The 15,421-nt window shown below is 34.6% G+C and overlaps 2 protein-coding genes across 2 annotated transcripts in view; one reads left to right on the plus strand and one right to left on the minus strand.

The window, feature by feature from the left end:
- Window positions 1–15,421, minus strand: part of LOC125778148 (uncharacterized) — a 334,571-nt gene that overhangs the window by 84,710 nt on the left and 234,440 nt on the right. The window lies entirely within an intron of this gene.
- Rab40 (ras-related protein Rab-40C) lies at window positions 234–11,915 on the plus strand (the record flags this gene model as incomplete). Its single annotated transcript, NM_001304972.1, is given in 5 exon segments — window positions 234–385; window positions 758–881; window positions 1,665–1,858; window positions 9,500–9,722; window positions 11,564–11,915. Coding segments are annotated over 5 exon segments (774 nt in total). The 3' UTR covers window positions 11,782–11,915.

Raw genomic sequence — 15,421 nt, forward strand, 5'->3', positions numbered from 1 at the left:
AAAATTATTATTTAGTTTAATATTGTTAATTTACAGAAAAATTATGCAAATTGGGTTGGGAATGAGCGAAGTCTTAAATTTATTAAAATTAAACAAGCATAAATCAAAATATCATTGCTGTGTAATAAGTTTAAAAAAAAGATATCGAAATGAAATAGTTATCCTAGTCAAAAAGTTATCGACTAAAATGGCAATTGATTTTGCTTTTCTGAAAAATAAACCTTCATCCCTAGTATAATTTATGTTGACGTATGTTTAGAGTAAAGTTTTATTATGTTGTTTATTGTTGCACCGCTGGAATTATGTGGTGGCTTGATAAAATACACTTAACTTGCTAATTATTCGTTTTTTTAAAGGACCATGTTATATTATGACAATATCCAATGTATGTTATCTGAAAATATCGTATGTTACGCTCTCTGTCTATATAATTAATTAATGTTTTTTGAAGACATTGGGATAATGTTTGAGAAATCTGAAATGTGTTGATATCGTTTATGTTACATATTTGTACAATTTTTTAATTTTATATCAGTTGATCATTTTTATAATACCTTAGTTTTTTACTAGAGTTCTTTAGCCTGCAAAATATAAAACGGATGACTACGTATATTAATAAATAACTCATTTAATTAATTCTGAACCTGTTTTTTTAATAAATTAAATATATGTATTAGAAAAATATTATGTTCTAAATAATGTACAAAATATTTTGGACGAAAAATAAAATATTTATTATATTGTTTTTATAATATAGATGACAAAAGACTACGACTACTTATTAAAGGTGCTTTTAGTGGGAGATAGCGATGTTGGTAAACATGAGATATTATCCTGCCTTGAAGATGCATCATCAGAAAGTCCATTTTGTAGCGGAAACGGTAATAATGTTAAAGGGTAAATTTTAGAATAACATCGAAGTTTAAATGAGTATGCACTGTGAGAAGAGGTCCTCCAGATCCGGGATACACTTAAAATACCGAAGTTCAAAATGCCGACACATCAAAGTACTGACAAAATTTAAATATGCAGCTAAATCAAATTAAATATCGACATGTGAAAAATAGTTTATCTTGTCTACCCATATTGCTCAGGAAGCACATAAAGAGAATTGTTCTGACTAAGGGTTATGATCCTGACTGTGCTTTTGGCCGTAGGCCAAAGGCATTACGTTATACACCCTCCAGATCCATCTCATTATACATACATATGTATATTTATATTTATGTATGTACAAAATATAGTAACATTTATTTTTGCTTGCAACAATTTTATTCTATGAATAAATGGATTTGAAAGAAACTTAAATGTGGAATTAAAGTTATTTTTGCTATATTTAATGCAAAAGAAAAGTGTAACCGAATTAGTGAAATTTTAGTAGATAGTATAGTATAGAGGTAAAAATATGTTTGTAAAATTCATATAGATCAAAGGAACACGCACTTTAAATAGTTGAACTTTAAATGCAAATACCTCAAAAACCATAAGTCAGCGGCAACTACATATATATATGTATATACAAATATATATATATATATATTTGATCTGGAGGACCACCTCTATCCGTACATACCTATATTAACCCCAAAATAGGGGGATGTTATTCTAAATTCCAGCCAAGTTAAATGATAAAGAAAATAATTAAATTATTTCTAACTTCATAGCTTATAAAACCACGACTATTCTTCTGGAAGGGAAACGTGTCAAGCTGCAAATTTGGGATACATCTGGACAAGGCCGATTTTGCACCATTATAAGGTCATATTCAAGAGGGGCACAAGGAATTATCTTAGTTTACGACATTACCAATAAATGGAGCTTCGATGGAATCGACAGATGGCTTAAGGAAGTGGAAGAGGTAAACTATATTGCACTCTATTTTATATGAATCTATGTCGCTAACTAACTAACTTGTGTTCTAAACGAGGTTTCATGAACGCCTCTATGTTATAACACGTATACAAAATGTTGAGGACGAAACATGATTTTTTAAACCTAATTCGTATAATTCTCTAACAGTTTTTCTTAAGTAAAGTTTTAAAATTAACCGCATATTGATATATTGATTTTTGCTTGTTCAACAATTCTAAGTAACAGACTTATTATCATGCCTTCACAAAAATCACCACCGTCACTATTATGAGATTTTTTATTAATTGTGAGGTTTACTGTGTGCTGACGTGATTTCAAAAGCCCAAATGCTCACAAATTTGTGATGTGTGACAGCAAAACTCACAATACAAAATCGGTTGTGTCTGTTTTGATAATTTGAATATTTTAAAAAAAATTTGCAAATATTTTATTGAAATAGAATGGATGAACTATTCTTCCAAAAGCGTTATCTATTACAAATATAAGTATTTGTCTGTTATGTATGAAAAAATAATATGCGGTATGTGTAAAAACATTTTACCAATGTAAATTTGTATATTATGTAAAAGTATTGTTTTATTTTTTGTCAATGGTTGCAGAAAATAATTTAAAAGCACAAAAATAACATGCACATATAAAAATAAAATAGTTCAATTATATGAATTTAGTTGAGAAAAGATACTATATTGGCTTTTTAGGTGTCAAAAACCAATTTACATTGCAATTCGTGCAATTACATTTGGATATCCGAATTTTTACAATATTTGGATCGTTTTTTTCTGCTTTATCGAACAACTTGGAGCTGGAAACACCAGCACACCTAATCCTAGATTGCACAGCAATCTGTGGAAAAAGGCTCAAGGCCCTGGATTCCGTATATATCAGCAGGGATCACATCACCTCACTGGCGCCCGGCAAACTACTGGAGCTGTTCAGGCTGCTGGGGCTCTGGGAGGTCATGTGATATAGGGGAGGGCACAATAGACCCTAGGTCGCGGTGCAGAACCTCAAATTTTATTCTATTTCTATTCTATATCTAAGCTAGGAATATTGTCAAGTTTGATATCTTCAGCAGGATGACAGAACTGGTTTTTGGAAGTAGGTGGAAAAAAGAAATAGAAACTGATTTAGGTTTGTACGGCGACCTAAGGTGTATTGTGCCCTCTCCTTTATCACATATACTCCCAAAGGCCCACCATTCTGATGGGTTCTAGAAACTTGCTAGGCGCTTTTAAGGAGTTGTGATCTCTATTCAAATAATTGGATCAAATAGCCTTGAGCTTGTTTGTAGAAATTGCTGTGCAATCTAACCGGCTGGTTGCACAAGAAGCCACTCCCATGTTGGACAAGTTTTTATAGAGTGCGACTTCTTCTTCTTTACTGGCGTAGACACCGCTTACGCGATTATAGCCGAGTTAACAACCGCGCGCCAGTCGTTTCTTCTTTTCGCTACGTGGCGCCAATTGGAGCCAGGTCCTTCTCCACTTGGTCCTTCCAACGGAGCGAAGGTCTTCCTCTTCCTCTGCTTTCCCCGGCGGATACTGCGTCGAATACTTTCAGAGCTGGAGTGTTTTCGTCCATCCGGACAACATGACCTAGCCAGCGTAGCCGCTGTCTTTTAATTCGCTGAACTATGTCAATATCGTCGTATATCTCGTACAGCTCATCGTTCCATCGAATGCGATACTCGCCGTGACCAATGCGCAAAGGACCATAATCCTTTCGCAGAACTTTTCTCTCGAAAACTCGCAACGACGACTCATCCGTTGTTGACATCGTCCAAGCCTCTGCACCATATAGCAGGACGGGAATTATGAGCGACTTATAGAGTTTGGCTTTTGTTCGTCGAGAGAGGACTTTACTTTTTAATTGCCTACTCAGTCCGAAGTAGCACCTGTTGGCAAGAGTAATCCTGCGTTGGATTTCCAGGCTGACATTGTTGGTGGTGTTAATGCTGGTTCCTAAAAAGACGAAATTATCTACAACTTCAAAGTTATGACTGACTTAGTGAATCAAAATATAATACTAGAAATCGAGTGGGAAGGATGTGTCGACGTCTAGGGACAATAATTGCAAAAAAATGTAGGCCACAAAACCGCTAAAACTATTGTAATTACTTTTGATTTATATAAATAATCATTGGTTGTACGTAAACTTTTTTGATATGAATTGGGCGCATTTTAAGCTTTAGCATTATTTTTTTATTTGTGTAAATAAAAAAAAATATTTTGATATGCTATGTTTAATTTTAAATATACATCTTTTGAAATGGATAGAAAAAAAAACTAAAAATTTATTAATTTCATAACAAATAAACGTGTCCCTATTTAATAGAACTAGGTGTATGTAAACTTTATTCTGATTTCATTCAAAATACGTACACTTCTCGTTGTTTCCTTTTTTAATACTCTTTCTTTTATCGGGACTTTCGGTCTTACTGTTGACCAAAAACGTCAAATGTGTTTTGTTAATAAGCCTTAGATCATATAAAAAAATTGTTAAATCAAATAAATAGTTAATAAGATATGCTAACATTTTATTGAAAGTTCTTTCCAAATACCAATTTTGTGAATAAATTTCATGGACTCGCGTGAAAAAAAATCGTTTGTAATTAGGGAACATTTTCGAATATGGAAAATTTTTCTCATGTGAAGTTCACAATAAACTCAAATTTGTGAGTTTTTTTCCATGGGGAATGGCAATCACGCGAAGTTTACGATAAGGCTGAATATATTCGTATATTGAATGAAATCTTTGAAAAATGTATTTTTGAATAATAAAAACGAAACAATACAAAAGAAAACGGCTGAAAAATTATATATACAATTAATGTTGACAAAATGTTGTTTTTGGGCTATCGACATAACCTTATATAATTGAATCGAGGTTTGTTTTCGAAACAATAAGATTAATGCCCGTTCCACAGTCAATTCTTAAGTTGTGCCGAAATAAAATCTTAGCTAAGCATTGTTGCACGCTGAAGAGTCATTTCAATTTCTATAAATTTTTATTGATATATGGCAACATATGTTTTACAAATTTCATCCTTAAAAATATGTTTGAAATATTTAAATTATAACAGACAATACATAAATTTGTGAAGAAAGTTATATCGAAATCGAAAATGGATGAAAACAACAAAAGAACCCCGCATTTCACCACCAGCGAGGCGGAGCACCTATTGGAACTGGTGGAAATTCCAATCCGATTCCATATTTTTTCACAAAAAATTATTTTTTATTTCTTATTATTCTTTTTGAACATTCAAAACAAAAATCAGCTGTAAAGTAGCAGCTGCTTAAGTCTCCCATGTTCAGTACTTAAGTATGAATTGTAAAACACTATTTTCCTGTTTTATCTTGAGCACAAATTAAGTATGGATTGTGAAACCGGGCATAAATATTTCAATTGCAAGGTAAATTTTCTCGAAATGCAACCTTAGTAACATATAGTTGCAATGACGAGGATCCTAGTTCTTTGAAAAGTTGCTGCGGTCGATATGGAAGGAGCTTGTTCTTTTAAAATATAACATATAAGTTACTACAACATAGCATAAAATTACATAACCGTAGGACAAGGACTGTCATTAAAAGACAAATCCATAACTATTTTACTTGTATTGGCAATGTAGTAAACTCAAATACTAGCTTCGTTTCATAGGCATTAAATATTTCAAAAAAAAAAAATGTAAACAAAAAATATAATGTATGTTATGGAGAAAATAAGTTCAATTATTTAAAATACTCTAAAGTTAATCTATTTTCATCGCAAAAAAGCGATTTGGTTAAAGTTTCTCTAAAGTCCTTACAGTCCGAAAAAAAAATTGTGAAAAATGTTTTGTTTTCCATTTCAATAATCAATTTTTTAAGTCATTTTGACAGAATATTTCGAAGAGCTTTTGTGTAAAAGCTTTTAGCAAAGTTTGTTACCTGTTTTTTTAGCTGTGTTTATACAAATACCACAATGAAACATCATAGTATTGTTACCAGCAAAATACTACATTGCTCATATGGTATTTTGCTAGTATTTGGTGACACACATGTGGTATTTGTACCATATATGGTCGTGTTACTACATGTCTGTCTCGGGTATTAGAAACATCAACATCGCTATCAAAGCTATTACCATCTAATTGATCCTACGCCGATATTAAATATACTGTTATCTCCTCATCTGAGAGCAGTGGCGTAGCTACAACTTCGGGCGCCCGGGGCCAAGGATCTTCTGCCACCCCCTTTTATCTACCTAGCTACAAGTTTCATGAGGTTTTTGAGGAAATTGATAGCCCTAGCTACGCCACTGTCTGAGAGCTTAAACAGTTTACATTTTCGGCGGTTGTCTTCTGGAGATTTCACCTTAGGAACTTTCTTTTCTATTGAATCCATTGCTTTCAAAACACAATAAAAGTATCGTAATAGAAATGGAAAACAACTCGTTAATTATATTTTTTTTGAAACTGTTAACGCCAAAACTGATTGAAAGTACCTACAAAAACAAAAGCCGCAATTCGTTCAACAGTTGGGGCAACTTATGAGGATGGCTTTCGTGTCGCTATTAAATTTTTCTGTTTATTTATTTTATTTAAGAGAAATTTTATATATTTTATGCGGCATGCAAAGACGTGACGTGCGACGACTCATTGTATGCAGAACATAATTGGGGCACATCTATTCTGGATAAGTAGGAGTTGTATGTCGTCGACGTGTTGGAGGGATGTTCTCCTGATGTTCCTAGAAGGCGGCTCTTCTTCAGGTACGTGATTGGAGGGATGGTTTTTACGAAAACATCTGAGCCATAATTGCTTGGAGAGAAGAGAGTTATGCTCTTTTACCAGCAGTAAACGGACCCCTGTTATTGTCTGGAGTGTGGTATTTTGGCAGGTTTGTACCTTACCTATCTTTGACCGGCGACTATATAGAGGCGGCCGTTCGGAGTTTTGCTCTTTTACCAGCAGTAAACGGACCCCTGTTATTGTCTGGAGTGTGGTATTTTGGCAGGTTTGTACCTTACCTATCTGTGACCGGCGACTATATAGAGGCGGCCGTTCGGAGTGATGCAGTGCAGACTGTCGTATCGAATCCTGACTCCATCACCTTTTGAACATATTTCAAGTGTTTTAACTTCAGTATATTTATACCGTCTGAGCCGATGAATTGCCTTTAATTTGTTGATTATGCTCTGAACCTCCCCGTCAATGAAAACAAGTGGTGCGCAGTCTTTTGGCATTATGCGCAGCCGTCGAGTAACTCATCTTTTCGCCTTGACCAGCGAATGGTTATTGTAGTGTCTCCGCGGATTGGACAGGAATTTGACAGTATTCCAAAGCATGTATACATTACATTTTTTGAGCTCGACATCGCCTGATTGCATGTCTATGCACTGGCATCCTAGGGTAGTATCCGTGTACTCGTGTCAAGCAATATTAAGGCTATGCCACCACCATTATCTGTCTCGCGATATTTACTGAAAGCCTTAAAACCTGCACTTCTCAAAACATCTGAGTGACTGTTAAGCTTGATTTCTTAGATCGCAGCTATCTATATGCCCTCCCGGCTCATAAACTACACTATCTCTTCGATCTTGCTTGAAAGCCCGTTGCAGTTCAGTTGTAGAAGTAGGGTTTGAGACGGCAAATTTGTTGTAGTCCTGGGGGTGAGGGAGTTGTGTACAGGTGGTTTTTATTGCAGCTATATTACCCTAAGGGGCCCTCTCACACTTGGGTGTGATTTGAGGACGTCGTGGGTGGTTTTTGTGGGGTAGATTTCTGCAGCAAGGGCAATGTATGACACACTTCACTATCGTGATACCAGCCAGAGCAAGAATTGCATACGTCCGTTCCCACGACAAGCGGGTTTACGTAACTGGAACGGAGGGGTTTTTATCCGGCCAAAAACTATCAATTCGTCAGAATTGTGCCGCTACAACAACAGAATCGTATATGAATGAGGTAATGTTCCGACGTATTACGGTCTGACACACGGAACATGCGGTGCAAGGAACCAGAAGTTGCCTTGTGGCCCTCGTACAGGGATCGGATTCGTCTGAACAGTTTGACCCAATGCCAGCACGGGTCAGGAGATATGGAGCAATCCTGCTAGTTTTGCTCTAATAATGACAGTGTGAAAATATTAATTACCGATCCGAACAGCCTTAAATCGTCGAAATAAGAGCCCTTGGGCGGAGAAAATCCAGGTAATTCCAGTATCGTAGAACCGGCAGTCTTGGGAAATAGGTGTAGGCAGTAATTAGGATTTCGATGAGTTTTACTTAAATTTTAGTTGAATCATGTCAATCTTCATGTCTCAAGGGACAATGTAAAAAAAGAATGTTGTCTTTAAAAAGTGCTGCAGAGCAACGAATTTTGTTAAAGTATTGTGCTAAGAACATTCGCAAATAATTTAAAAATAAAGTAAACAAAAAAATATCTATTTTACATAAACTGCAAAAAACAAATAGTGTTGGCAACTGCTCAACATCAGTTTCCTGATATTTTCATATAAATAATAACGAATGCTAACACAGTTGCCTGGGGTAAGTATTTTATATTCAGTCAAGGTTTGTCCTCAAAATAACCAAACTTTTTGGACTATGTGAAACAAAAGACTCACTGACCTTTCTTTTACCCAAATCGTTAGTTAGAATTTCCAAATAGTGCTTTTTCTCGCATTTAATTCCTCAGCCAATATTCTCATAGTAAAATTTGCATTAATACCAATAATTTCAGGCACTTTTTGCACCACGTCAGCACGGCAATTAGCTTATGGACGACCTGCCCTTTGGTCGTCTTTTAAATTGTCACGACCATTTTTAAATCGTGTAAACCACGTATACACTTGAGTATGACTTATACAATCATCTCCATAAACTTTTTCATTAATTCGTAAGTCTCAGCGAATTTTTATGTTTTTAATACAAAATTTTGCATACACTGTTTCTGTTATTAAAATGGCTGTAACTTTAACAGCTTTCATACGTTTCCATGTAATTAGGCGTTTGAAAGATTATGAATGTATCTTTTTAATTCTGCAAGTTCTCTATAGATAACGCTGTATAGTGTTTAGATATAAAAAATCGGTTATTTTCGAGACCGACCTTGTTACTTGTATATATTTTGGCATATGCTTGCAAACGGCAACTATATCCCGATATTATAGATACATATACATATAAATACAATGATGTGTTAAGTATGGATTTAGCGATGTGCAGAATCTCACAGTTCTTGAAATTCGTAAGCAACACGGTGTCTGATTTTTAACAGACTAAAGGGCAATATCTCGGTAGCATAGGACTGAAAAATAGGCTACAATAACAGCGCGACCTTCAGACCCGATTTGGGTGATCACACTCGTTTAATTCAAGAAACGCCACAGGTTGGTGTACAATTTCTTATTACTCATTGAAAGTGGGAAATGGAAGAGGGTGTTTAGGTGATGTTTATTGACCAGGATGTCTCGGCTACTGACAAGCATAGCTATTATAAAAACTTTTAATATAATTTCAGAATTTATCTTGGAAATAACTTTTCATCGGGTTTGATATAATTATTTTTTTATTTATTAATTTGATTGATATAAAATAATCAACAAACAAACAAATAAACTAAATGTAATTTTTATTGTTTCAGCATGCTCCTGGTATTCCAAAAGTATTAGTTGGGAATAGACTACACCTTGCTTTTAAAAGACAAGTATTAGCTAAACACGCAGAGCTTTATGCTTCTCGTAATAATATGTCATGCTTTGAAATATCCCCACTTTGTGATTTTAATATCAGAGAGTCTTTTTGTGAACTCGCTCGAATGGCGCTGCACAGAAATGGCATGGAACGGATCTGGCGTAATAATAAAGGTAAATGAAAGTTTATTATTTTTATTATAGTTTTGTTCACCTAACGATTGTAGGTATCACCTAAAACTAATCGAGATAGATATAGGGTTTATATATATAAATGATCAGGGTGACAGGAGAAGTTGAAATCCGGTTGACTGTCTGTCTGTGGGATGGGCGTAATCGGACCACTGCCACGCCCACATATTATTAACAGAAAACATAGAAAGTGCCATAACTTAGCGCTAAATTAAGATATAAAGCTGTATGGTACAAAGGATCGCTGTAGCAATGGGCACCTGCGGGCAAAAATTAAAAGTGGGCGTGGCCCTCTAATAAGTTTAATGTATATGTATATCTCCTAAACCACTTAAGCTACAACATCCAAAGTCGTCCAGCACTAATATTATAGGAGTTTCTACCAACAGTGAGAAATTGGATGAAATCGGATGAAAACCCTGTTCACGGTACTGTTAAATACTACTAAAAGCGCGATTAATTTATAACTAAATGTGTCAGAAACGTCACCCGGGATGGTATGAGACAGTTTTATGGGAGCCGGTGTGAAACATTGTTGGAATCTCATATCTCGGGATCCTACTTACCGATTTCGTGGCATTCGTTTCATATTCCTATGTCACTCTGTGAAAATGAGCGAAATCGGACAACAAACACGACTACTTCTCGTATAGTTTTCAATACACATATCAAGAAGCAATTAATATAACGGGATTAAACTAGTTATGTATATATTTAATTGCTTGGATTTCGAACCTCAGGTTGAGCTTTTACATCCTAAGGTATTTCCCTTGCTTTAATTCCTGCAAGTTGCAAGAGTAATATATGTTCGGTTACACCCGAATTTAGCACTTCCTTACATGTTTCTTATTAATTTTTTTCTGTACAAAAATTGTTTTACAAAAAACAAGTTTGTTTGAATTAACTTATAATTAGAACAATCATAGATAAATAATAAAGTATACCAGTCAATAGAAAGTATAAATATAGTATTGTGAAAAAATAAAAACTAACCAAGTCGACATATAATCTTTTACTTTATTCCAGTTGGTAACAATTTGACCCAGTGATGTAACAATTAGCGAAACTTGTTGATGAAAATATAGAGTTCATAAAGCTCAGAATAATAGTCGCCTTTCTAGTTTTTAGTAGAATTTACCGAATTTTCTGGTAGAATTTTTTTTCTCCATTAACCTCATATATGATGGTAATATTAGGCTTTCTCGTTCATTGTGCAGAATGTCGCATAGTCTTTAAAACCACACAAATCTAGCTCAGGAACTGAGGGAACCTTTATCGCACTATCGATCCTTTCGGTTATAATCGTTGGCGACCTCAATTCCGCAAGGTAATCGTTTTTGTTACTGATCGCTTTATTGCGGCTGCAGATTCCCAGCCGAATCAGCAGTTTTTGTGATCTTTGCGCAAGGGATCTCTATTCGGAGATTCAACAACTGACAAACTATGATAAGCGGATGTATTGTGTGGAGCATTTAAAGTCTTGTAACATCTCCATCTGAGTGGTCAGGTCCTTGTCCAATCCTATTTCAATTCGATTGTCGTGCATCCTTCAACCCACATAAAATGCGCGAGCTATTTTAGTCGACAGGTTCCGTTTCATCTTTTAATTGACAAGGCCAAAGCGAAATCGTCAAGATGAATCGGCCTACGCGGGATAATCATATTGATCTTAGGTAAGCAGTCAATGCCATTCAGTTCCGTAAGATGAGGATTCCTACACTCCCATATATTCGGTGCAGCCGAAGTTAACGATTTTTTTTTATAAATTGAAACTGTATCTTTACGAGCTTAATTTATGTATTTTAAAAATTTTATATTTGTAGTTTTGTCTTTGCAAGAGCTATGCTGCCGGACAATTGTTAGATGTACAACTGTATACGCGATTGATTCTTTAAGTTTACCAACATCAGTGAAGTCTACACTAAAATCATATGCTCTAACAACATCTCAGAGTATTCACAACATCAATCATGGCACCAGATTTAAATATCAATGTAAATATCCATTGAATCATAATCGAAATAGTTGTGCTATTTCATGATTAAATATGTAAATATTTTCACCATTATTATATAAGTTTATATTGTAATTTCAAAGAAGAAAAAAATACGAGTCTTGTTATTATATTTAATTTATTCTGAATTTGTATCTTGAATAAATGAGTTTTGAAAAAATATATATATGTGTATCCGAATTGGAATCTAACGTTTAAGGTCGACGCTTGTTGATTTTTTAATTTTGTTAAAAAAAATTTAAATATTTTCACGATTCTATGCATTTTTTGTTGATTGAGTCATGCCACCTGAACTATATTGTTTACGTGTCATATGGCTGCGATAGAAGGCATTCTGACTCTTACGGCACTACTCAATGCATGAGAGATATTCACTGGCAAAATCCAATTGGCCCTTCTACCTAGAGATAGAGTTATACATAAAAAAATGATAATACAAATCATATTCATGTAAGAATCATTTCATTATTTTTTTTACTTAAAAAAAAAATAAATAAATAATGATAGTATCACACAGCTACTGGCAGGGTACAGTAATTTTTTGTTTACATAGGTATGTATGGGGATAATCAACGTTGTTACTGAAGAAGAAAAAAATTAATCATAAATTGAGACGAGTGCATAATAGCTTTCAAATATTCCTGAAGCATTACACAGAACAATGCTATATTTAAATTATGTTGAACAAAACATTACTATATGATAAGACATAGGGCGTGAGACGAGCCCTCTTCTGCTCCACTCTGGCACTGTTATCCACTATAACAAGAAGCATATGTATGTGTAACGATATACATGGCAGTATTATGCGGAAACTGACATATTTTAAGTACTATTTATTTCAAATGGTAAGTTATTTCTGAAAATGTTACATCATACGTATTTATGATTTTTAATTTACTTTCGGCGAACACTGGAACTCTCGAAAATCAGGGCATGAAATAGAAGATTCTTTAACAAAGTCAGAGAAGTGTGGAAATTAACGAAAGGGCGTTATACAAAAGAGGAATCGGGATTTACAAGTCCGGAAGGAAGAAGGCCAGAGTTTTGCTAACAAAAACTCACCCTAATAGCTTTCATCGACGTAGGTGAAAGCATATTAATGGCTACTTAGATATCGGTTATGCTTTCTTTTGATTACCAGAACATTTCTTGTCCCCACTGCTTTAGTTTGTTTTGGTTAATGATTTAATATTCCTATTTAATATGTTAATCGTAATTGCTTTCTACTTAACTTCAGCCATACGTATTGAAGCAGTAATTTAAAATATCTACTTGTGCCAGGCCATATAAAGACGCCTGTTGATTCTGTGATCCTTCGAATCTCTACTCGACTTCAAAGTCTGGAATGAACTACAATTATAAGATGTAGTCGAAACAACCCCATCCTTATGAATTAATTAACCTGATTTCTTATAACTTCCTTAATTGGAATTAATGGCAGATATACAGAAGCCAAAAGGCGAAAAACTTAATTTCAGCTTGCTTCGATTAGTAACATTATTAATAAATTATTTTTAAAGTACAATCATCTGGAAAAAGCTTCACTCATGCCCTGGACCAAACCCATACGCATTTATTTTTTTGGAATTAAAAGTATTCAATAAATTTTATCGTTTCAAAATACTTTTTGTCATAAATCCAAAAGATTTTTCATTACGAATACCTTAGATATATAGATAGATTGATAATAAATGTATTGACTATAGTCTGATTCACATAGAAGAATGGAATCCAGTCATCTTTAAATCTCTCCGTCCAAAGGATATGTTCCTGAGACCTGGTCTTCGCCTAATGAACGGGACGACAGCCGTTTTCGAAGGGTTTATGTTTAATACAACTCCATTGCATATAATTTCATTGCTAGACCGAGTCCCCTTTGGAAAATATCACAGGGAGTGTGTTCGAATTTGCCCCTAGCTAATATAACAATGTCATCCGGGTGTCTTTGACGGCGGATTTAATTGTCAATTAGCAATGCGAAGAGGTCATCCACAAATAAACTGCATGATAGAAGAAATAGCACTCCACCCTGTGGGCAACCTCCTGTTGTGCCGAGACGAATCTTAGAATCCCCTACAGAGGTTTCAATTATCTTAGTACCTCAGTACGGCCTCAATCCATCTCCATATCAGTACTGCCACATTCCAGTGCTATTGCTACGCTTTCGTGAAAGAAAATTAAATTATACTTTCTCCTGATTTTTTTTATTTTTGGCGTCATTTTTACGGGAATATGGTATTTGTATTAAGCTCCAGTGCAGATAACCACACCAACAAGTCTCTGTAGGTCATCTTCGTTCAGTCAATATACATATATCCTCAAGATTCTAGGCATTACTACAGGCATGGTATTTCCTCGGTCTTATTACATAACTCTGACTAGATTGACAATTTGACCGAGTAAAGTTAAACCAATGAGAATTCTTATCAGTAAAAAAGGAAGGAACAATAGCAGTTTGGTCCACAGTATCACTTAAAATAAAAACTTTGTAAAATATAATTGGTAAGAATGCAGACAAATGTGAACATGGCAGCTTAATGTGCCCAGTGATGGCGTTACTGCGGCAGGCAGTGGTCAGACGCTGATGCGAAAATTGCAAACGTTTTAAAGAATAAAGCAAGATGGACAACATAGGCAATTTTTTCTACACTATACCTATGTATCCCTAAATAGATGTAAAAACATCTCATCAAATATGCGTACCTTCTGCGAACCTGGCAAATTGGTTGTAAGTGATATTAGCCAAGAAAAAAATTGTGTTATTCTCACAATTCTTATCAGTAAAGAAGGACTTATCATAGCCGTTTCATCCTTATTTAGGACTTCTTGAAAGAACTAGTGGACACAGCCATGCGACCGGATCAGTCGGGTAACCTAACATACAATGTTGAAATAAACTAAATACGAATTAATTCAATGTTGGTTAATGTTCATCTCTGATGCTCTCTTCCCTCAAGAATGTATTTTGAAATAAGAAAATAAAGAATAATAAAAAAATAAGAAACATAATATTAGTTCTCTAAAAAGCGCCTTTTTTTACGAACATTAATAATTAACCAAAGAATCCCGTACGTTATCGGCATGGAGTAGCAGCCTTGAGTTATATGAGTTATGTAGTACCTACGTGCCGTCAGAAGTGTGCAACGTACAGAACAATTTAACGTGTTCGACATCTTTGTGTAAATAACCGTTCCATAAGCGTGTGGACTACGACGCTGTTGTCTATGAAATTGTCGTCATGTCAGTGCGTAAGAGTTATGCATTTTAATTGGTTTTCGTCGCCAAGATTAGTTTACGATAAGGCAGCCGTGACTGACTATGAGTTACTATAACGTTAAGATGGTAGCAGAAGGTGTATGTGATTTCTGCTAAAGTAATTCACTCTTATTTTGACGTTGACGTATCAAAAGCATCGAACTACTAAAAGGAGCACAACCACAATATTGAACTTGTCTTGTTCGTGTCAATTAACACCCAGTTTATAGTTTTGTTAAGAAAATATATGTACTATTCTCACATTTGAATACACTGCAGCCCAATCTATAGGAAGCCACTCACCACTTTTATGCCAAATTTTGAAAATTACTGTAATCAAACAGAAAATTATTTATTTGATAAATACTTAAAATTGTCTTTTTGAAATTTCATTTTTTCAAAATTGAAC

Source organism: Bactrocera dorsalis, chromosome 4 (assembly GCF_023373825.1).
Source record: "Bactrocera dorsalis isolate Fly_Bdor chromosome 4, ASM2337382v1, whole genome shotgun sequence".
In the NCBI taxonomy this organism is placed as follows: domain Eukaryota; kingdom Metazoa; phylum Arthropoda; class Insecta; order Diptera; family Tephritidae; genus Bactrocera; species Bactrocera dorsalis.